Consider the following 22,768-nt stretch of genomic DNA (forward strand, 5'->3'; position numbering starts at 1 on the left):
CTTTGACATTCATGATTACTCTTGGAGTGATGAGGTTGGCGATGTTAGAGTGGATTACATTTTGGGTAAACTTGAAGATGGACATAGTTTTTGGAAAGAGGACTGGCATGGTGGGTTTGCACAGTTGTCTATGCTAATTACCACTTTCGTTGAGAAACCCAAAAAAGTTGCACTAGGTAGAATTAACACCCCCAAAGGAAGAGGCAAAACCAAAAAGGCAAATATCAAGGTTGCAAACCCGCGAAATCTGGATGGTGATTTAGGTAATATGCTTCTAGATGGGTTAACTGCTGAAGAACTTTTGGAGGAGGTCGACCGTAGAAATGATGCAGCTATTGCGAAGATAGAGTTAAAGCTTGAGTTGGAGAGGGGTGCACTGAGAGACGAAATAGTTGATGATGTTCTGAAAACCCTAAGGGAGAAAGGTGTATTTGATCATTGTGGTCCTATTACCCAGTCGGAGCTGAGAAGTCATATTAACAAGTCCTCATGGTCAATACAGGGAGACGGATCAGTGAAAATCCCACGAGCAGATGAGGTATGTTATGTATGAGGCGGGTGGATTAGCGGGTGTAATGTTGTGTTATGGAAACCCCCCTAGAGTAACATTAACTTTTTTTTTGTTTTTGGTGGTTCAAAGGTAATCCTGCAAACCATTGGGGAGTGCTCAGGAAACTCTGCTACTGAAAAAGTTGCCGATTTTGGGCGTGAAGGTGTAGAGGATGAGTCAAATCAGGGGGATGTCGATTTGGCACTAGATCACGGTTACAATGGATGCGACAAAGGTGACGAAGGTGGTAAAGGTGGCAAAGGTGACGAAGGTGGGAAAGCTGGCGGAGGTGACCCACGTGGAATAGCTTACCAAGATGACAAACATGAACAAGATGGAGAAGGTGATGCCCAAGGTAAGCGACATACTGACGGAGTTAGAGTATTGGAAGATTTTGGCAGAGAAGATGTTGGCGGAGATAGTGATGAGGGACAAGGAGTTGGTGGAGATAGTGATGCGGGAGAATGTATTGGTGGAGATACTGATGTGGGAGAAAAGGATGGTGGAGATAGTGATCAGGGAGAAGAGGATGATGTAGCGGGGGATCATGTGGAAGACGATGATGGAGAAGAGGATGATGGAGAAGGTGATGATGTAGGAGGGGAAGATGGAGAAGAGGATGATGGAGAAGAAGATGATGTACGAGGGGAAGATGGAGAAGAGGATGTTGGAGAAGAAGATGATGTAGGAGGGGAAGATGGAGAAGAGGATGATGGAGAAGATGATGATGGAGAAGAGGATGATGGAGAAGTTGATCCTCACAAGCACGCCGAGGACGCACAGTTATCGACAGTACACGCTGGCGAGGTATTTAACTACATGGAAGTTTTAAACATATTTATATTGATCGTTTGCTGAAGTCCTGATGGTTGGAAATTTTTATGACAGCGAAAGAAAAGGAAGCCATGTAATGAGTTAGAAGACCTTACCCCTCTTCCCGCCAAAAGAGCTAGGACGAAGACTAGAAGGTTTGGTTTCTCATCAGGATGCTCGAAAGAAAAAGCACATGTGCACGAATCTGAAGCACATGCGTACATTACCTTCCGGCCGGTGGAAGCACATATTAAGAAGAAATTTTTAGCAAAGCTAGCATCTTATCGGAAGAAGTAAGTTACAATAGATCAACTATCTGGTCAGATGGATTCGTCTGATCTCAATATTTTGTGGATTTCAGGGAGTACATCGTTGATGGTCATAGGGTGAAAATCAACTTTTTTGAATGCATATACAAACCGCGAAACTGGGTTGATAGTTCAGTAAGTAATTGCCTGACATGCTCTGTATTTCTTACTCGTTATTGCCCTCAGACTTCATATCTAATACCAATATTTTCAGCATGCTGACCATTTTGTGGAGAAGATTGGGTGACTCATTTCTTCAGTCAAGGGTTGTGGTGATGGATACCTGGTTTTCACAAACTCTGGCTCTTGATTACAGTCGATACCAGAAGACAAAAAAGAAGTCGACTTTTGTTTGGAACAATTTCATTAAGAACTATATTAGAGGTGTAGTCCCGAGTCGGTCAACGAGGATGGCTTGGTTTATTGACGTCGACATTGTCTATGTACCTTTGAACTGGGGAAAGGGTCACTGGGTTGCAGCGGCTATATATCTGAGGTTGGGACATGTATTCATCCTTGATCCCCTTATCATAAAGAATGATTCGAGAAAGCTTCCGCGACACATGAAACCGATCGTTGAAATGCTTCCTATCGCAATCAGGGATTTTGTGAAGAAGGAAAGTACTACATGTCCCGTACCTAACGTCTTTACGTATGAGAGGGTCATTGATGTTTACCAAAATGATTGGACCGGAGACTGTGGCCCTCTGACCGTGAAGTTTATAGAATTACACGCGCAAGGATTGGGGTTGGATGGATTGACAGTTGAGACTGTGGACGAGATGCGGATGCAACTTGCTGTTGATGTTTACGACGAATTTGTACTCAGCCTACGTGGCTGATCGCATACACATTTCTACGCAACCTATTTCTCTTATTAACCTAAGTAACTACTTCTATGGTTTGTAAAACTTATAGCTATTCTTATTCATCTAAGTTTATTTTTTAGATTTTGTTGTCTTTTGGTTACTATAATGCTTTGCTACTCATACAAAATGTGTTTCTGTACCTAGTACTATGGATAATGACATGTGTTAATTAACGTAGTACTGTGTTAGGTTAGAAAGTTATTGAAACTTAAAACCACACGTAATATCACACTACCTCCCAACCAACTTGTCATTTATAAGGGTGCTTTTCTACCTACTAATGTCTCTTCTTATATTTAGTATTTACACTATTATTCAGAGGTTACACTTCAACCATGACGAACCTCCTTACCATCCCACACCATCTAGCTATATACATTGTTAGCCTCCTCGCAAAGGCAGGATTCCAGCACCTAATTCCTCTTATTGCTTCTGGTCCGGATGGTATGCGACTTGCGTTTGATGAGGGCGTTTTGAGAGAAGCCTCAATACTCCTTATTGACGACAATCCAATTGTTGTCAATAATGGATCTCTGTTTCGTCCATTCTTTGAACGTACCATTATGGCTAAAACCCCTACGGCAATGTATTTAGAGGCTATAAGATTCATTGTCAGATATGGCGACTACCGTGAAGCCATACCCTTGCTTTCATACAAGTGGAGCTTGCTCTTCGGTAATAAGCATCCATCCTCATCCATGACTTTCACTGTAACCCTTTTGATGTTATGTGTTGGGGAAACACTAGAGGGAGTTGCCCTAATGACAAAGTTCAGGAGTTCGTTCCTTGATGAGGACGCAATAGATGTCGTCGCACAAATGGTTTTCTATGATATGATTGCAGTTGGTGGACAATCCGCACATGGGCGAGTTAAAGTATTGTTAAAGTTACAAAGGAGAATTCCTACCAACCCTGACGTTTGCGCGAAGTGTTGTCCATGCAACAGGTGCCCGACATGCTACACTTGGTGGCGATGCCAAAGGTTTAAACAATTGTTCCTAATACCTTAAACAATGGTTGTTGTCCATCAGTTGTAAAAGTTTCTTAATGTTGTCCTTTTTTTTATCTGTTGTCCGTTTTAATAACTTGTCTACCTAATTTCGATTTACCCATCAGTTCCATAAGTTGCTTAATGTTGTCCTTCGTTTTATGTGTTTTCCGTTTTAATAACTTGTCTACCTAATTTCGATATTGTCTACATTAATGTTGTCCTTTTTTTTATGTGTTGTCCGTTTTAATAACTTGTCTACCTAATTTCGATTTACCCATCAGTTCTATAAGTTGCTTAATGTTGTCCTTCGTTTTATGTGTTTTCCGTTTTAATAACTTGTCTACCTAATTTCGATATTATCTATCACAAGCAGTGGGCTCCTCAAACCCACTTGTTACCACTGTTTACTTACATCAAAAGTCAAATATCCCTTAGCGTGTTGTCAGACGATACAGTTTTGGATTTTTCTTTTTTTTTAATAATAAGATATCTCGCCATTAAGTCTCTTTTAAATCTAATCACACAGTGGTGCCCGAAACCACAAATACCAAAGGAAATTACAGAGAAAAATAAAGAGATGGGGCAATATAGCTACAGCCAACCCTCTTCCTCATCTGCCTTCTCCGCCTCCTCAATCAATTCCCGCGACCTTCGAAACGGAAAGTTTGGGATCCCTAAAAAATGTACATGTGGGGGTGCTATCATGTTGGAACCAGACACGAACCACGACGGCGGCCGCTTGTTCTACAAGTGTGAAAATTATTTTGTAAGCCTCTCTATCATTACATAAAAATATTCCTCTGGCTGATTGTCATAGTGTGTAATCATAGATCTAACATTAATATCTTCTGGGATAATTTTTTTTTGGGTGACGCAAAAGGACGGTGGTTTTCATCTCGTCAAGTCCTGGGAAAATGCTGTGGTAGATGAAATTCACGACCTCCATATGAAGATCCTTGAGCAAGAAGACCGCATTGCGTACCTCACTTTAGGGCCTGATGGCGACACCAACAAACCTTTCATGATGTGGGCCTAAGTTAAATTCATGGGAGAAGAAATTAGGGAATTGAAACACCTTCTCCGCCCAACCATTGACGGTTACACGAAACTTCTAGATGAGGTGAAGGGTATAACGAAACCCGACGTTTGAACTATTTTGGGTTAGCCTTGGGTCCCAAATCTCTTCTGGTCGCCGTTCCCATTGTGTTTCTTCTCTTTCTTCTTGTGGCGTTCGTGTATTATGTCTCAAAGTAGTCCACTGTAAGTTTTGGACAAGCGTAGTCTTCTTGCCCACTTATTTAAACATGTTTTTCTACCTACGTGTGTTAACGTCTACGTAGAATGTTGTCCTCGTTAAAAGGATATTTTGTCTATCTAGAATATTTTCCATGTATGATAGGATTTTAACTTGTCCACCATGGTATGGTAATTTGTTCTTCGCCCAATAAATGTCCTCCCAATGTTGTCCTTCATGATTGTTCTTCGCCCAATAAATATTGTCCTCCAGAATGTTTTTTATGTGGACATTAAACAGAATTAATGTCTAACATATGTTGTCCATCAACCAAGACTATTATAAACATCATGCAAGTACGTTGTCCAACGACCAAGACTATTTTATGTGGACATTAAATAAAATTAATGGTTCTAACATATGTTGTCCATCGACCAATAATATTATAAACATCATGACGTTGTCCACCAAAGCAATACTATTATAAACATCATGACGTTGTCCATCGACCAATAATATTATAAACATCATGACGAAGTCCATCGACCAATACTATTATAATCGAGTAAACGTCCCACAATTACAACCGTCACGACAAAACCGTGAACATAAAGACTTAGTTTTTTTTTGCTTCTACGCAAGCCAAACATGCTACTACCGTCCAAACATGCTACTACCGTTAAGGTGGTCCATACAAAATTTAAAAACCCCTGAAATACATATTGTTCTTTAAAATGGCAGCCACCCCTACCTACCCTTTCATATAAGAGTGGAGCATGTCTTCCTGTTGTGGCCAACTTTGAAACATCTACCACATTTGCGGATTTTCTTCTGCTTTCCTCTTTTTTGCTTGCCCTGTTAAACAATGATTATAACATGTTAGATGTTTAGTATACAATAAGCGTTTAGTATACAATAAGCGTCTGAAGTATAGAGAGAATTTACACTACTTACGTGATGCCCTTCCCCCTGAGATGATATCCTTTTTTTACGTGGTCTTCCACCACCTATTTTTGTGTTTGGTGGATTCACATCCACCTCCGTACATGTTTCTGGGACATCCGTGTCTTTCTCATTAGGGACTGGCATAATTATATTCTTGTACTTGTTGGTCCACGGACCTACAAAATAACTTTCATCAACGAACGTGTACTTATCAACTCCCCGAACTTGTGAGGCTGCCAAAGCGTGACAACAAGGAATCTTGAGCACGTCAAACATCCTGCAGGTACATGTTTTATTCTCCAAATCCACTATAAACACACAACCGATTCTCTCATTAACTTGATATATCCAATCACTCGCGGATGATACAGCACAATCCACCGACTCTTCTAAATGGTCTATCAACATGTCCTCTATTTATGGTGTACATCTTGACTTCGTTTACGTGCTTTTGTCCTCCTACACAAAAACCACCTCATCAACATAGCCCTTATGAATTCTACCATCAAAACAATAGGGTAATCCACCAACCTAACCATTGCTGCATTCAGGGACTCAGAGATGTTGCTACTCATTATATTGTACCGATTTCCAGAGAAGTGAGAAAGAGTCCAATGAGACAAACCAATTTCTCTAAGATAGACCGCACAAGCTGGCTTCCGATTCTCAATTTCTTTCCACCAGTACTCGAAATCACCTATTGTGTATGCCCTTGCAGCTTTTGAAACCATGCTAGCAAGTGCACCGCATTTAAATTTATGCTTCACATTCCTAAAAAGGTGGACTGCACATGCGACATGGTGCAGAGTAGTGGATAAACCTTGTCGAGTGCAGAGTAAATGGATGCATGTCTGTCTGATACAAATACCAAATCTTCTTCGTCAGGAACAAACTGTTGTAAATGTTTAAAAAAAACCATACCCAACCACTATCATTCTCCACTTCGACTACTCCAAAAGCGAGGGGGAAGATCTGCATATTCCCATCTTGGCCACTTGCAGCAACCAAACATCCTTTGTATTTACCTTTCATAGTTGTGCCGTCAATGACAATAACTTTTCTCAGATACTTAAACCCGCTGATGGACGCACCAAACGCAAAAAATAAATATTTAAACTTCGTGTTCCCTTTTTTATCAACGCATGTCTCAATATCGTAGATAGTCCCAGGATTCGTGGACTCAACCAAATGCAAATATGTTACCAAAAAACGATAACCTTCTTCTTCATTCCCACGGGCAGCATTCATGGCTAATTCCTTTGCGTTCCAAGCTTTCATATAGGAAATTGTAACGTTTTGCTCTGCCAGCACCATCTCAGGTAGCTCACACGCTCGTGGACCTCTCTTCCCGTTTGCAAATTTTGCTTGTATTAATTCGGACAAAATCCTTGTTGTCGCTTTATCCCCATACTTAGACCTCAACGAAACATCACATCTATGTTTGAAGCATACAGTCTTGATTTACACATTGATCGAATTCAGGTGGTTGGTTGCAAATACTCGCCAACCACAGTTCTTGTCCACGCATGTTGGAATGACCCGGCCTTTGTCGGACTTCCAAATTCTAAATTTAAATAGCCTTTTCATGGCATATACACACAGTGCTTCTCGAAGGGCTCCTTTGCTTTCAAAAATTCGACCTATATAAATTGAATCTTCTGCTCTTTTAAGGTCCATGTTTCTCTCCTGGTGTGGAGCACCTTTGACATTATCATGAAATGGTGGAGAATCTTCCAACAGCAAGGGGTCATGAACGTCAAGTATTGAAGATCTAGCTCTCTCAAACTCCTCATCCCCAATGCTAACCTGGCTACCTGTTCTTGGGTGTTCTTCCAAAAGAGGATCATTGCCTAAACCATGCCTAAACACATCTAATTCATCACCCATCCTCAAACCACTGTTTCCTATAGTCGTCTCTCCTTCAACAGGCACAACACCCTCCACTGTACCCGTTCTTAAGTAAGGATCCTAGTCAAGTGGATAATCGTTGTTAATTCTCTCACTCCACTCGTCGAAATTGTAATCTGTCTCATCATCACAAATGCAAACAGAACCTTCTGCATCCCTCATATCTTCATCATTAGTAAATGTATTCGATAACCTAACTTCCACTTCTACCAGGCTGTCTTCCGTCGACAAGTCGGTCTGTGACGCATGAATTTCACCTGTCCTCTCAACGCATAAATCTATCACAGCGTTACTCATGCTGGACCCCAAAGAACATACCATCATATTACTCATCGGCCTGTTTGGACGACCTTCGCATTGTCCACCATCATTCTCCAATATTGTCGTGGTGGACGACAACCTTGTAGACATATAGTCGTCCATCATAGTTGACGGTCTTTCTTGTTCTTTATCGTGCGACTTTAGCCCTTCTTGTCCAATAGCTACACCGTCAACTCTTTCACCTTTTTCATGTGCTTCTAATCCCTCCACATACGCTATCAGGACATCATCCGAAAGACCTTCTTCTTCCACCCCGCACACATCAGCCTCTCCAACTTCCTTAACTGTAACGTACAACCTCATCCCAACAAATTGACTATTTCTCCTTTTCAATAGCGCCAACTCCACATCGTTGCTTACTAAAACAGGGGGCATTTTCCCATTACTTAATGGCCCCATTTCACCTGAAGAATCACAACAAGTCAAAACAACGCTACACTCCTTGTTTAAACGAAAAATGGTTTTTATGCATGTTTCAAACTCCCGGAAAGATGTGGCAATTCCATATGACACACATCATCCCATTTTCTCATGGGCAGGGAAAATTTTCCATTCTCCAATTTCACAACATTCCCATTCGCCACCAAGGGGACATACGGTTTCTTCCATGTCTTAAACCCTAATCCCTGCCAAAAACCAGGAAAAAAATTTCAAAAATTACACCTTTATATAAGTCCCACGATATTTATTGAGAGAAAGTTATACATCTCCCCAATCACCATCATTTATGGCAGACGACTATACCTTATATGCCTGCCTCAGAGGACAACACGTAATGTTTCTCCGTCGAATTTTTGTCCACCACAACCATACAAATACTCATGACAGTCGTCTCCTAAAAAATCACCTCCAACTCTTTTCCAGGTAAAATTTATTTTGTCCAATTTCTCAGAATCTTTAGAGAACTGGATCCTCTGCAAATTATTCAACAAACATCCTATTATCCAACCCATTGGCATTAACTACACGTCTTGTCAATCGCTAGTGAGGCCGCTCAACACCCACATTTCATCCCGCCAATTTGGAGGGTCTATTAGTAATTCATACCATTCGCTTACTTTTGTCCACATTGTATCTTGTCTACATTGTATCTTGTCTACGAACTTATGGTTGGTTGACAACTTCAAATAAGATTACTTAAAGTCCACCAAATTTATATTTCGTCTATAATTAAATTTTTCCACATTAGCTAGACATTGATTCTCGGGAAATTGCCCACGTATTCTTAACAACGTCCCGAGTGCCGCGTAAACTCGCTCAGCTTCTCACGACGCGTCCTTTTTGACTCGCTCAGCTTCTCAACACGCGCCCGTCCCCTCTTCTCGTGCCGCCGTCGAACTAACGTAATCAGGAAGGTAATCTAGTAAAACTTATATTGCCATGTTTACTGAATATGGCAGATTAGAAAATGTTTCTAACAATATGGCATATTGAAAAACAATTACCAAAAATATGGCATAAATGGCAAAAATACCTTGAATGTTTGGGGGCATGTTTTGATAGACCATTTGCTTAATGAAAATTTCCCTTCGTTCATAATATTTTTTTCAAATTGTTAGGCTGATTTCGTTATTTGAACACGTGTCTCTTTTATGCTGACTCAACTGCTAAAAGGCTCAACTGATTTTGTCATTTAATCCTAATATAGTTGGTGAACAGTAATGTTTCCTGATTTGGATTTCAACCGTTTTATCGGATTTACGGTTAATATGATTAGTACGTACGAATCCTGAAACGTCTTTCTATAAAGAACCATGACATGTTTCACTCTTGATCATCGTGACAACACACAACCGGACCTTATAGAGAATCTGTAAGTATATGTCTCAAGGTGGCTTCTTCTCTCTCTCGTTTACTGGTCATGTAAGGAAGGCATCAAGTCCAATTGTTAATGTATCGGTTCATTTCCAGGTTTCTGCTTCGGTTTACCCTTTAGCTGTCTCAACATGATATATGCAACACTGAAATGGTGTGTATGAAGCTGGTTTAGGTTTACTAAACTATGAAAGAGCGAAAAGCAGATGTTTTCACATATACATTTAACAATCCTTTTTTTTTTTTTTTTTCAATCCGATTCCAAATATATGTGAAGTCAGTGACCTTCATTCTTGATTAGTTGAAATGTAGTAATGTTTGTTGCTACGACCTGGTAAGTCTTAAGGAAGCTGCAGCTGGTGACTGGTCTCTGGTTTGATTCTTGAGTTTCAATTGAAAACACGTAAGAGCAAAATCACAAGAACAGCCACTAGCGTCATGCAGAGAGGTATGCCTACAAACATGAGCGAGGGTGTGATCTTTGGAAGGCGGATGTTTCGGCCACTTCTTGTGGCTTGGTTTTTCAGTACATAACTCGGCATCTCACTGTCTTGAAAGCAGTCATTTCGCGGCTGTACCTATAAAAAGGATGGAGATTATATATATTTCAAAAAAACAAAAGGATTACATATACAGTCATAGTAGATACGGAACAAGAGCCACCAAGACCTTATCAAACAAAAAAAAAGAGCCACCAAGTATTCACCTACTTGTTTGGTAATTCCTTTGAATATTCTACAGAATCAGCTTCGAGTGAATCACACCCGTTTGCATCAAGAAACTGGAGGCTCAAAGGGAGCTCTTCCAGTGATATGAGTTTCTTGCAGTTATTGAGGCAGAGAGTTACCAAAGAGGTAAGATCTCTGATGCTTGATGGTAATCTCTCAAAATCATGGCTGCTAAGATCTAAATATGTTAACCTGGTGAAATGTTTAAGCTGATCTGATAATGGCTTAACACTGTTGCAGTTTTCAAGGCTAAGCTCAAGCAAACAGAATCGTCCCAGATGGCTTGTGTCAAAGAGTTTCACCAATGATCTGAGATTTCTACAGTTGGTAAGTGTCAGTGACTGTACCTGATGTAGCTCTGGTAACTCCTTGAGTCTGCAGCAGTTTCGAAGCCAGAGAGTTTTCAACCGGGAGAGGCTATTCATAGCTTCTGGTAAGTTCTCAAAATCGTTTCCGCTGAGGTCCAGCTTCTCTAGGAACTCCAAGTAACAAATCCCAAATGGGATTTTCCGAATGTTTAAGTTCACTAGTGTTAGCTCTTTCAGGTCGGGAAAATCAGGAAAGCTGTCAAAGGAGAAAGATTCACCATTTTCTTTGTGGCTGAACCTCATGATGCTGAGGGAATTGAATCTGTTGCACTCTGAGATGACCCAAGGTGCTTGTTGCAGACTCATCGTCGATATAACGGGTATCTGTTGCTCAGAATTAAGAGAGACGTACTCAGCAAATCCTTTAAATTTCGAACAAAACTCAAAACTTATGTCTCCCCCAATCGTTATGTTTATAAGTGAATCCATTTTCACTTTTGCGTCTGGGAACTCCAATCCAATATGTTGCTGTCTTGTAGATTTCCGTATGAAAAACCGCAGGGCACTTCTAAGCCTGCCACCACAGTAGGATAGCTTAAGCTTCTTCAGGGAAGACCTTTTTCCAATACACTCTGGGATGCCCTCCAGTCTCGTGCAGTGTTCCAGAATCAATTCCTCAAGACTCGTTATACTTGAAAGATCTGGAAGCTGCTTGAGATACTTAGATCCCGTCACATCTAGTCTCTTCAAACTCTTCAACATCTAAGCAAAGATACAACAACACATGGAAATAGTTGGAAATATGTTTCTTTCAAGGATTCCAGGTTTTCACATGATTTGCTCTATCAAAACACACAAACACAAGCTTCAGAAATATCATACCGGTGTTCCACTCCAGAGAGTTTCTAAATCACTGTAACGCAGATTGAGTTCAACAAGAAAACATGGATCCGAACCGGAAGGCAGGGCTCTCAATGGAAATGCATCCCAATGGAATAACCTTAGGCTACGAGGCAGGAACGGTTGCTCTGGAATGAGTTGCAGCTTCGACTCGATGTAATCTACATGCTTGTAAACTTTGAGAAACTTGAGATTATGCATACGGCCAACGACGCTGGCCTCCATTGAAAACACACAGGTCATCTCACACGTGTGCAGGGATAAGCATTCAGTTTGTTCTCCTCCCTGATGATAAAGAAGAAAAAAAGCAAGAAAACCGTCAGGTCATGGTGCAGGAGCACACTAAAAGAATAGGTTAATATAGAGATGCATAGGTCTCTGAAAGCCAGGGCATCGCGGATTTCTATAGGATCCCTGAGGAATTTTCGAGCCAAAGACATGTCGTCGTGGATAATTTCTCTTCCCATTTGTTCTACCAACTTGTGCATAATAACACATCCATTAGTTGATATTTTGATGAGAGACTTCTCTGCTAAAACTCTAATCCACAAGCTGCTCTGAGGTATGGGGCCATGAAGAAGGGAAGTGATACGCTGGAGAGTGTCTCCATTGAAGAGACAGACCATATGAAGGAATACATTCTGATGTGGTTTAGGTAAGCCCTCGTAACTAATTTTCAAGATTTCCATTATATTCTCGTCAAGACTGCTTTCAAGTGCACCCAAAGATTCTTCCCACTCCTCAGGAGTCGCCTTCCTTCCACGGAGAAATAAGGCATGGGCTTGAATGGCAGAAGGAAGCCCGTGAGCAAGCCGAGAAGCTCGGATTGAGAGTTTGTCAAAACCATCAGAAGGAGGACTTCCTCCTTCAAAAGCAATCTTCTTAAACATCTCTAGGGAATCCTTATCATCCAAGCACTTAACCTCATAGACGATTTCTACTCCACAGGTATTGAGCAATCCCATATCTTGAGTGGTAATGATAATTCGGCTGCCAGGACCAAACCAGTTCTTCTCTTTGGCCAAGGCATGCACCTGCGCCACTTTATCCACACCATCAAGGACAAGAAAAACCCTTTGATTCCCAAGTCTCTTCTTTATCTCTTGGCATCCAGCTTCCACGCTCCATAACCTAATATCATCACAGAGGATACTGCAGAGCAGTTCCTTTTGCAAATGCTTAAGATCATGGCCATTATCTTTACTAACACTACTCTTAATGTTTTCGGTGAAAGAATGAGCTGGAAATTTAGATGAGAGCTGGTCATAGAGACACTTAACAATGGAGGTTTTCCCAATTCTTCCCATTCCCCAGACTCCTACCATGAGAACCTCATCGGATTCCAGATCCAAGAGATGACTGAGACCTTCCATGTGAGCTTTCTTCCCAACAATATTGCCAGAGTCTATTTTATGCATCAACGTCACACGTCTCGAAATATCTCTGGCAATCTCTCCAACCATTATAGCCTCATCAACACTAGTGAAATCGAATATAAACACTAATTAATTAATAAAACTCAAATTTCCAATGCGAAAAAGTTTGAGAAAGTGTAAAAAGGGTTACCAGTTTCTTGAATCCACGCCTGAAAGATTGGCCACTAAGTTAAGAGCTTCTCTCCACCGGAGAACCTTATCCGCCATCTGAGGACGACCTTGGTACTTTTCTAAAGCGAAACTTCCTAGCTGATGCCTTACCACGGAAGGATCAACTCCATAGAAGATGGGAAAGACTTCAAGTCTCCCCTCCTTCATAAGCTCCATTATCAACTGAAGTTCCAATAAGCACCACCTCGAAGTAGCGTAGTTCTCAGAGAGAACCACAACAGCGAACTTGAACCATCTAGGGCTCTGCGGAGTTCGTCGGAAAGGTGATCGCCTATCTCAAGCCTTTGGTCATCTTTGAAAGTAACAATTCCTCTGCTTTCAAGTGCTGCGTATAAATGACTGACGATTGCTTTGCGTGTGTCTTCTCCTCTGAAGCTGAGGAAGACGTCGTACTTGGATACACGAGGTGCAGAGGAGGAGGACGCCATTGTTCGTAGAAAGATTTGGTCTCCGGAGTTTTATGCATTATGTACTTGTTAAATGTTGTCTTATTTTCTGGGAAATTGCAAAAAGTGAACACAAGTAGGAAAATGTTGAACTCTCATATAATGCTAGTAGTGGTTGACTGACTTTACAGTGACAAGTCAACGCTAGATGCATGGCCTTGTACTCCTTATCTTTATTTCCTTCAAAATTTTAGAACTCACACAGTCGTCAAAACAAAAATTAGAATGTCTTCTTCTTATTCATTTTTGTTGGCAGGAAGAGAGTTGGATGTGTTCTTGAGTTTCAGCGGCAAGGTAGCTCTTGACCTTGATCTCGGTTATGATTTGTCTCGAAATGGTATCAAATCTTTTAAATCCGAAAGCTGGAAGGAGAATACTTTCAAACCAATTGATCAACGAACACTTGAGGCTTTGACAGAGTCCAAAGTTGCAGTTGTCATGACGTCTGATGAAGAGGCTTCTTCAGTTGGCTTCCTTGAAGAGCTTATGGTAATAGTTGAGTCTCATGAGAAACGTTCACTCACTGTCATACCAATCTTCCTCACAAAACACCCTTTGGATGTGGGACAAGTCTTTCAATCATTTCCTGAGAGAGCCCAAATTTGGAAGACTGCAATTGCCAAACTGGACAGCATAGCTGCACAGTATTCATTTTCTCGGAATCTTCCGGTGATACACGGAACACACCGGATCAAGCAAATTGCTGATGACATTAGGCTTATGTTTCTGTCCTCTGCATCAAGCGATTTCAAAGGCCTTGCAGGAATGGATCGTCACATGAAAGCGTTTCATGACTTGTTGGCTTTAGAATCTGACAAAGAGGTTCGTACCATTGGCATTTGGGGTGGTGCAGGTGTGGGTAAGACAACACTTGCAAGGTACACTTATGCAGACATCTCTGTTAAATTTCAGGCACAAATTTTCCTAGAAAACATGAAAGAAATGCTTCTACCGTCAGAAATTTTCCAAGGGGAAGATCTTAGAGGTTTGGATCATGAGTTGAATGAATTGACCGAAGCAAAGAAAAAACATCGCAAGGTTATATTTATAGCTGATGGTGTGCGCAACATTGAACAAGGTAAGTGGATCACTGAGTACGCCAACTGGTTTGCTCCAGGAAGCAGAGTCATTCTAATCACTCAAGAAAAAAGTTTGCTTGTGGAATCTGGAGTGAATCATGTGTATGAAGTTGGTTCTCTAAGATATGATGAAGCTCTCAAACTCTTGTCACGTTTTGCTTTCAAGCAGTCATATCCTCCTCCTGATTTCGAACGCCTCTCAGTTCGTGCTGTCCAGCTCGCAGGGTTTCTTCCTGTGACCATTAGACTGTTTGGTTCGTTTTTAACCGGTAGAGATAAAGAGGAGTGGGAAGCTACACTGTTAAAACTCAATGCAAAGCAATGTAAAGATCTAATGGAAGTGTGGAAGATTATGGAAGCATCAGAAGATGAAGAGATAGTGGAAGCATCACAAAGTTAGGCATGTAACTAATACAAGTCTGAAGAATCACCGGTTTGGTTTCCTCAATGATGATATATATGTATGTCAACGCTTGTAAAATGTTGGTATCCACAAACTCCATAAGCTTTATATTTCTTGAAACTGTGGCGACAAGTTTTAACTGTTTCTGTTAGTAGATAGATTATAAGCGCACAGCTTTGGTCATAAACACATTGGTATTTGTGTGCTATCTCACTGATCCAATAAAAGTACACGTAGTAGCAGAAATAGAGGACTCCTCTAAGAGGAGATACACCTGCTTGAAACCGCTGATACAGAGAATGGACACTATTAATGCATTCAAAAACATCTAAGACCCTAGTACGACTACTGTCATTGAAAGGTTCTGGTCACACTCATAATAGCATCAAGACCTGATCTTGAGTTTATAAATTACTATTATTATTTATCGTGTTAAATGTTCCATCCAAGTTCTAAATTTCGTTTCAATTTTTTTTGTGTGTATTGAATTTTTTCACTTTGTTATTTTCTGAAATAAACCTTTGTAAGTCTCCTCATTGAACCACAAGAACTTTAGTCAGATTAAAAATATAAAAAAGACTGTAATTTTTTTAAGGGAATAAAAGAAAATAAGAATAGCTGGCCAAGGATGCAATGATAATAATGTTTAAATTGTAGTAAACTAAAGGAAAAAGACTAAGGGAGATTATTCTCTTTCTAATAATTTGCCACGACTAGCAAGCACGTCCAGCACACTGAGGGTAATGGGTATGTACATGTCATATGTTATTCAAATGGTATCTTTTACATTAGCAATGTTTAGATTATCAATCTATTTAGTAAATTGTTATAAAAGTACTAAAACTATAAGTAACATGGTAAGTATATGATATGAGGATGGATTAAAGGATACAAATGACTAGATGAGTAAATGTATATATTTGTTCTTTTTTTCTTTTTTGGCATAAAATACAATTTGTATGAACTGGCTGGTAGAGAGATACAAACTCAAAAAAATAAAATGATTATTCACAAAAGTAAGCATGTTTATGGAGAAATGACTTTAAAACCTCAGAATTTTCATCAAGGTGTGCATGCGTTGACTTTGGATAATGAAGCTTAGTTTCCCCCTTAACTAAAGCTGCCTGTCTCAGTCTTGATCTCAATGTTGTTGTCGAAATCGCTTCCGTCATCCTTCTACTTGGTAGCATAATTGTCCCAAGAGCGAGAGAGAGAAGGAACTTGAAGTCAAATGTCCTCGTCCTCGTCCCCTGCACCTCCTGGTAACTACGATGTCTTCCTCAGCTTCCGAGGTGAAGACACTCGAAGAACCGTCGCTAGCTATTTGTACAAACAACTTGTCAACAGAGGGATTTACACCTTCAAAGACGATCCAAGGATTGAGCTGGGAGACTCCATTCCCGAAAAACTTGAAGAGGCCATCAAGAGTTCAAGGTTTGCCGTTGTGGTTATCTCAAAGAGCTACGCTACTTCAAAGTGGTGTTTGGACGAGCTTCATCTGATCATGAAACTTAGATTGGAAGAAAAGATTTGTGTCATCCCGGTCTTCTACGACGTTTTCCCCTCTGACGTTAAAAATCTTCGAGGGACTTTTGGTTTAACATGCCACCGAAGTTGTAAATTGGCGCAGAAGATTCCCAAATGGAGAGTAGCCCTTAGGCGTATTGGAAACCGAAAAGGCGCAGAGTCCAGTAAATAGTAAGGCTTTTCTCCCGTTTATTTAACAATGTGCCAACGTATCCATCGAATCCTTACTGTTTGTTTATTGATATTGTCAGCAAGGACGATGTCACGATGGTTGAAGAAATTGTTAAAGTTATTTCACGCAAGTTGTTCTCTATGTTGCCAACGGTTCCCGAGGATATCGTTGGAATGGAAGCTCATTTGGCACACATCAACCCTCTCTTGGACATGAACATCCACATCAAGAATGATGAGGCTCGAAACCAACCCTCGGACAATGACACCAACACCAAGGAAGATAAGGTTCGAATGATAGGAATCTGGGGAATGGGAGGCATTGGCAAAACGGCCATAGCCAGGCATCTTTATGAACAACATAAGAAATATTTCTCCAGTCATCATTGTTTCATTCATAAAATTTCATCGGCACAACATGATCTCTTATATTTACAGAAACAGCTTCTTTCCAATATCCTTGGCGAAGAAGATCTTAAATTTCAGACCATTGAGCAGGGAGCTAGTTATATCCATTCAAGGCTTAGGAACCTAAAAGCTTTAGTTGTCCTTGATGACGTGGATGATGTGAAACAGGTGAATGCCTTGGCAAAGGTTGGATGGTTTGGACCAGGGAGCCGAATCATCATAACCACACGGGACAAGAGCTTGCTTAGATCCTCTAGAGTGACAAATGTGTACAAAGTTAAGTATTTGGATGATGATATAGCTCTCCAACTCTTCCAGCGGATTGCATTTAAAGGAAGGAATCCTCCTAGAGATAGAGACTACCAACATCTTTCGGAACGTTTCTGTAGGCTTTCTCAAGGTCTTCCTTTGGCCCTTGTGACTTTCGGCTTTCATCTCCATGACAAGTCCCTAGGAGGGTGGCAAGATGCTTTGAAAATGTTTGAGGAAGCTCCACACGAAGAAATCATGACGGTCTTGAAAACTAGCTATGATAAATTAGACAAAGTTGGTAAGACTGCTTTTCTTCATGTCGCATGCCTTTTTAATGGAGATCCTGTCGAACGAGTCATAACACTTCTTGAACGAGGTAGAGCGGGAATGAAGGTTTTAGTAGACATGTCTCTCATCGACATATCGGCTGATGGGCGTATAGCTATGCACCCTTTGTTAGAGCAAACTGGGAGACAAATTGTGCTTCAAGAATCAGAAAATAGCCCTGCCAAACAACGAATCTTGTGGCAACAGAAGGAAATCTGTCGAGTACTTGAAGACAACGCAGTAAGTACAAGCAATATCCTGAATTCTCTTTTTTGTTCACCATCTTAATAGTAAGTGTGACATACTGACATATACATTTAGTATTATATACATCAGGGTACAAGCAAAACCGAAGCCATGGCATTAGATGTTTCTGAGCCGATGTCCAGTGATTTTCATATCAAGTGGAATATGTTCAAGCCGATGCATAATCTCAGTTATTTGAAGATCAACAGGCACTCTGTAGGTTTAGAATCCCGCAGGGAAGATCTGATTCTAGAAAAAAAATGGAGTATTCCTCATAAGCTTAGATTCCTCCATTGGGATGCATATCCATTTACAACCTTGTCTACCAATATCAGTCCAGATTGTCTTGTTGAACTAAATCTATGTTACAGCAAGCTCAAAAGGCTCTGGAGTGGAACCCCGGTATGCTTCTTTTGCTGTCTCCTTATATCCTTGCTAATAACTGCATCTTCTTTTTTTGTTAACATTTCCCTTATTTTTTCTTTTACTACATTCGTTTCAGAGACTTTTGCATCTGAGGAAACTCGATTTGACAGGATCTAAGGATCTGAAAGAACTTCCAGATCTTCAGGAAGCAGTGTGTCTTGAGGAGTTGATATTGGAAGGTTGCACTTCCTTGAAACAGATTCCAAAGTCCATTTGTAGCCTATCAAAACTGCAGAAATTTGATGTGTCAAACTGTGATGGGCTTACGCATCTTAGGATCAAAATAACAGAATCTTTAAGTACTGTCATCCAAGACACAAGCTTGAGCGTTAGAGCTGTCTACCTGAAATTTTTTAGCACAGAAACGTTCGTGGAAGATTCTCAGGGAATTTCTCTTGAGAATCCATCAATCAAAGGCAACTTAAAACTGGAGTTAAAGCTTCTAAAAGGATATGCAGAGCATCTATGTTTTACCTCCGAGAAACGGATCTCTCGTGAGCTGATGAAGTTGGAGCTCGAGTCACCTCCCTATGTTTTAGTTCACTCGACATCATGCGGTTTAACAGCAACAAGAAGAGAAGTTTCAAGTGTATTAGCTTTGCCGGGTTTCCCTGGTTGATAGAGTTAAATCTAATCAACCTAAACATCCAGGTAATCCCAGATGACATCCACCATATGGGAGTCCTAGAGAAGTTGGACCTCAGTGGGAATAGCTTTAAAGGGTTACCTAATACAATGAAGCTTCTTAGCAAGTTGAAACAGTTGACGCTTTGTAACTGCCGCAGTCTGGAAGAATTGCCAGAACTATATCAGCTAGAGATCCTAACACTTTCTGACTGTACAAACCTCAGAACATTGATGAAGCTTGATCAGGAAATTAGATACAGTTTGCTCGAGCTTTGGCTTGACAACTGCAAGAACATTGAGTCACTATCAGATGAGCTACGTCATCTCACCAACTTGACATATTTAGATCTCAGCAGACAAGATTTCGAGAGATTACCGACAAGCATCATGGGCCTCACCTCCTTGGTAACTCTCTGCCTCAATTACTGCAGCAACCTCGTATCACTGACAGGGCTTCCACGGAGTCTCAAGAGTTTAAATGCACATGGCTGCAAGTCTCTAAAAGCTTCCACCCTACCGAGCATAATACATTCTATTGATCTAACTCCTTGCCCCCATTGGAAGCAAAACTCCAGTCAAATCACTCGGTTTCCAATGGGAAGACGCAGTAAACAGGTAAGAAAAATAAAAGATCTTCTACAGTCAATTGTCTCTCTGTACAATATATAAGCTCATTTCCTCGTTTTGTCACCTTGTACTAGGAGGTACCAGTATGTGCTTGCTTCAAGGAGACTACCAAAGGTACAACGGGTTATCAAGTGGCTATATCAATCCTATTGCAGCATTTAAAGCCATGGCTGTGGGGTTTCGCTTGGTGCGTATTGATTGCGTGTCTGGCTATTCTGCTTGTGAGTCTGGCCATTCTGCTGACGACCGGAACGAATCCTTTCGGCCACAACTAATCTACTTAAACACACATTAACTCATGATGATTTCTCTGTTGTAAGAAACTCACATTTCCAAAGGAGGTGTGACTTGTGAGTGAGTGTTTCATTCTACAAATTTTCCTAATAGAAAGAAAGACGAGTTGAGGCAGCAGCACAGGTGAAAATGCGTAAAGACTCCACTTTTATTATATGAGTAAATCACATTCAAGTGGTGGAAGACATTCATCACTAACCTTGGTTCCGAACCGATTAAAACTTTTAGTTGCGAATCGAATTTAAGCAGCCAAATACAAACCCAGATTGTGAGTCCAAATACTCAAATCGTTTATTCAAGAGTGGACTGGTGATGATGAGAGACAAGACGAGACGAGACGAGACGAGAGGTTCGATCGATACTCTTCTAGTCTTCTTCGAATTAAACCAACAAATGGGCCTTCTTTAGTTTATGATACTGCATGGGCCTTTGACGAAATAGTTTACCTTTAACATGACGAAATAGTCCTCCGCGTTACCTATGTCAACTCATACATCATAATCAAAAATAAATAGTAATATATTCCCCCTATGTAATAACAACACTGGCCACAGTTTTTCCGTTTGCTCAACATCAACATCAACTATTCAATTTAACCAACTCCGACCGTTTATTATTCCGTGCCGTACACTTGAGATCAGCACGTTTCCATCATATACACATAGAATTCGCGTTACGTCGTCATCTCATCAACGCATAACCACGTAGATCGCCAAATCGAATATTGGTCGAATAAGCTATGTGTAGATTTTATTCCTTTGGACCTGTTCTGTTTCATGACTTTCCATAACCAAAAACATTTCTTAGTAAATTCTCAACATTTTTCTCGGAAATTTCACACTCTTTTTAATCTTTTAATTATGGGATTTCTTGACACCATGCGATCCTCGAGTTATTATTATTCATCGTCTTACAACAACATACAAAGCTTGGAAGTAAAACCGATGCTTCCGCTCGAATTAAATGTATCCATCGTCTTCTTCTTCAACAGCTCCCCAAAAGTTCGATGTATTTCTGAGTTTCAGAGGCAAGGACACGCGCAGGACCTTCATCAGCTTTCTTTACAGAGAACTCATCCGAATGAGTATTCGAACTTTCAAAGACGACGTCGAACTCAAGAGCGGCCGTAGGATTTCTTCAGATCTCCTCACCGCAATCGAAAACTCCAAAATCGCCGTCGTGATTGTCTCAAAGAATTACCCTGCGTCTCCATGGTGTCTCCGAGAGCTAGCCATGATCATGGATGTTGAGAAAAAGGGTTCGCTCATCGTTATGCCTATCTTTTATAACGTCGAGCCTGCTCATGTGAGGAGACAAGTCGAAAAAGTAGCTCTACAGTTTAGGAAACATGAAGATAGAGAAAATCACGAGACTGTTGTGTCATGGAGACAAGCACTGACCAATTTGGCAAGTATCTCCGGTCATTGTTCTCGTGACTGGTAACTTATATTCATATCTTGATTTGATTTATATCACAACTCGAACTCATAGAGATTTTGTTGAAACAATTCGTATTAATTTGCTCTGTTTTTAGGGAAGATGATTCGAAGCTACTCGACGAGATTACCAAGAGAATTTCTGACATGTTGTTATGCTCTGCAACACCAGCAAGTGATGGGAACAGTAACGAATTTGGATTTGGTGCACACATGCAAGAATTGTATCCATTGTTGGATTTGGATTCTAATGTAGGTGTGAGAGTGATTGGAATTTGGGCAAGAGGAGGTAATGGAAGATCAGCTCTAGCTAGATACGTCTATCAGAAGATCTTTAAGCAATTCCAAAGCCAGTGTTTTCTTGAAAACGTCAAAGAGATTCCTCGTGATTGTCAAATGTCGAATCTAAAAGACGAGTTTCTGATCAGGATTCAAGGAGGGTACTCGAAGATGAAGACCTCAGGGTTGATAAAAAAAAGGCTCATGAGTCAGAAAGTTCTGCTTGTGGCTAACAACGTGGATAAACTCGAACAGCTAGATGCTCTTGCGGAAGATTTTAACTGTTTTGGTCCAGGTAGCCTAGTGATCATAACTACACAAGACAAACAACTTCTTGTTGCGTTTGGGGTTAAAATTGTGTATGAAGTTGAGTGCTTAAGGTGCTTTGAAGTTCGTCAACTGTTTCGTCAAATCGGCTTTAGAGAGAGAGATCTTTATGATGCTGGTTCCGAGTTTTCTGAATCTTCTTGAATGGTAGGTAACTTGGTCCTAGAGAAATGGTTAGGTTCCTCTGCATAATTCCTAGAACGACTATTATATAGGTAAGTTTTATTATACCTAAGACTTATGTAGATTTGGCTTAGGATTAGGAATATTGTTTATCTATTTTCCGGTGTGCAAAAGAAGTAATTCCACTGTTGATCCAATGTCAATGCATGTACAAAGCCACGAAAAGCTCTGTTTTTGTCTTTGAGCTTCTCTGTTTTGAAATAACAAATTACAGTATAGGGTCCTCTCTCTCTCTCTCTTTCTTTGTCTCCCTGTTTAATTTTCTCTATGTTTGTATATGTAATTTAAAGATTTCTATTGACCATCAAAGTATTAAGGAAAGAGTATCATCATATCACCTATGATTACTCAAATCCCATATATTACTTTAATATACATTAATTATATTATTCTATGTAATCCCTTTAATTATA

At 40.5% G+C, this 22,768-nt stretch overlaps 1 protein-coding gene and 4 pseudogenes across 4 annotated transcripts; 3 read left to right on the forward strand and 2 right to left on the reverse strand.

The window, feature by feature from the left end:
* Nucleotides 1–5,524: 5,524 nt before the first annotated feature.
* LOC147927927 (uncharacterized) lies at nucleotides 5,525–8,338 on the reverse strand (annotated as a pseudogene).
* Nucleotides 8,339–9,924: 1,586 nt separating this feature from the next.
* On the reverse strand, nucleotides 9,925–13,850 carry LOC104740453 (TMV resistance protein N-like; annotated as a pseudogene). The gene is made up of 5 exons (XR_015579424.1): nucleotides 13,257–13,850; nucleotides 12,065–13,169; nucleotides 11,673–11,975; nucleotides 10,461–11,552; nucleotides 9,925–10,332 (listed from the first exon to the last, which is right to left on the reverse strand). The product of XR_015579424.1 is annotated as a TMV resistance protein N-like (transcript).
* LOC104740454 (disease resistance protein CHS1 pseudogene) lies at nucleotides 13,824–15,412 on the forward strand (annotated as a pseudogene). Its single transcript, XR_015579423.1, has one exon. The product of XR_015579423.1 is annotated as a disease resistance protein CHS1 pseudogene (transcript).
* A 902-nt stretch (nucleotides 15,413–16,314) lies between these two features.
* LOC104740456 (disease resistance protein RML1A-like) lies at nucleotides 16,315–20,244 on the forward strand (annotated as a pseudogene). The gene is made up of 5 exons (XR_015579399.1): nucleotides 16,315–16,923; nucleotides 17,004–18,150; nucleotides 18,232–18,558; nucleotides 18,659–19,824; nucleotides 19,911–20,244. The product of XR_015579399.1 is annotated as a disease resistance protein RML1A-like (transcript).
* A 605-nt stretch (nucleotides 20,245–20,849) lies between these two features.
* On the forward strand, nucleotides 20,850–22,587 carry LOC104740457 (disease resistance protein Roq1). Its single transcript, XM_010461059.3, has 2 exons — nucleotides 20,850–21,569; nucleotides 21,665–22,587. The coding sequence occupies exons 1-2, from the start codon at nucleotides 21,094–21,096 to the stop codon at nucleotides 22,314–22,316; spliced, it is 1,128 nt and encodes a 375-aa protein (XP_010459361.1). The 5' UTR covers nucleotides 20,850–21,093; the 3' UTR covers nucleotides 22,317–22,587.
* The last annotated feature ends 181 nt before the right edge of the window (nucleotides 22,588–22,768 follow it).

The sequence above is a fragment of the Camelina sativa genome, chromosome 14, assembly GCF_030686135.1.
Source record: "Camelina sativa cultivar CO46 ecotype springtype chromosome 14, ASM3068613v1".
Taxonomy (NCBI): Eukaryota; Viridiplantae; Streptophyta; class Magnoliopsida; order Brassicales; family Brassicaceae; genus Camelina; species Camelina sativa.

Excerpts from the sequence above, each read along its gene's own strand:
- LOC104740457 (XM_010461059.3), top strand. The coding sequence starts at position 21,094 with ATGTATCCATCGTCTTCTTCTTCAACAGCTCCCCAAAAGTTCGATGTA. Across the intron at positions 21,570-21,664 it reads GGTCATTGTTCTCGTGACTG|GGAAGATGATTCGAAGCTAC; the intron begins GTAACTTATATT and ends CTCTGTTTTTAG.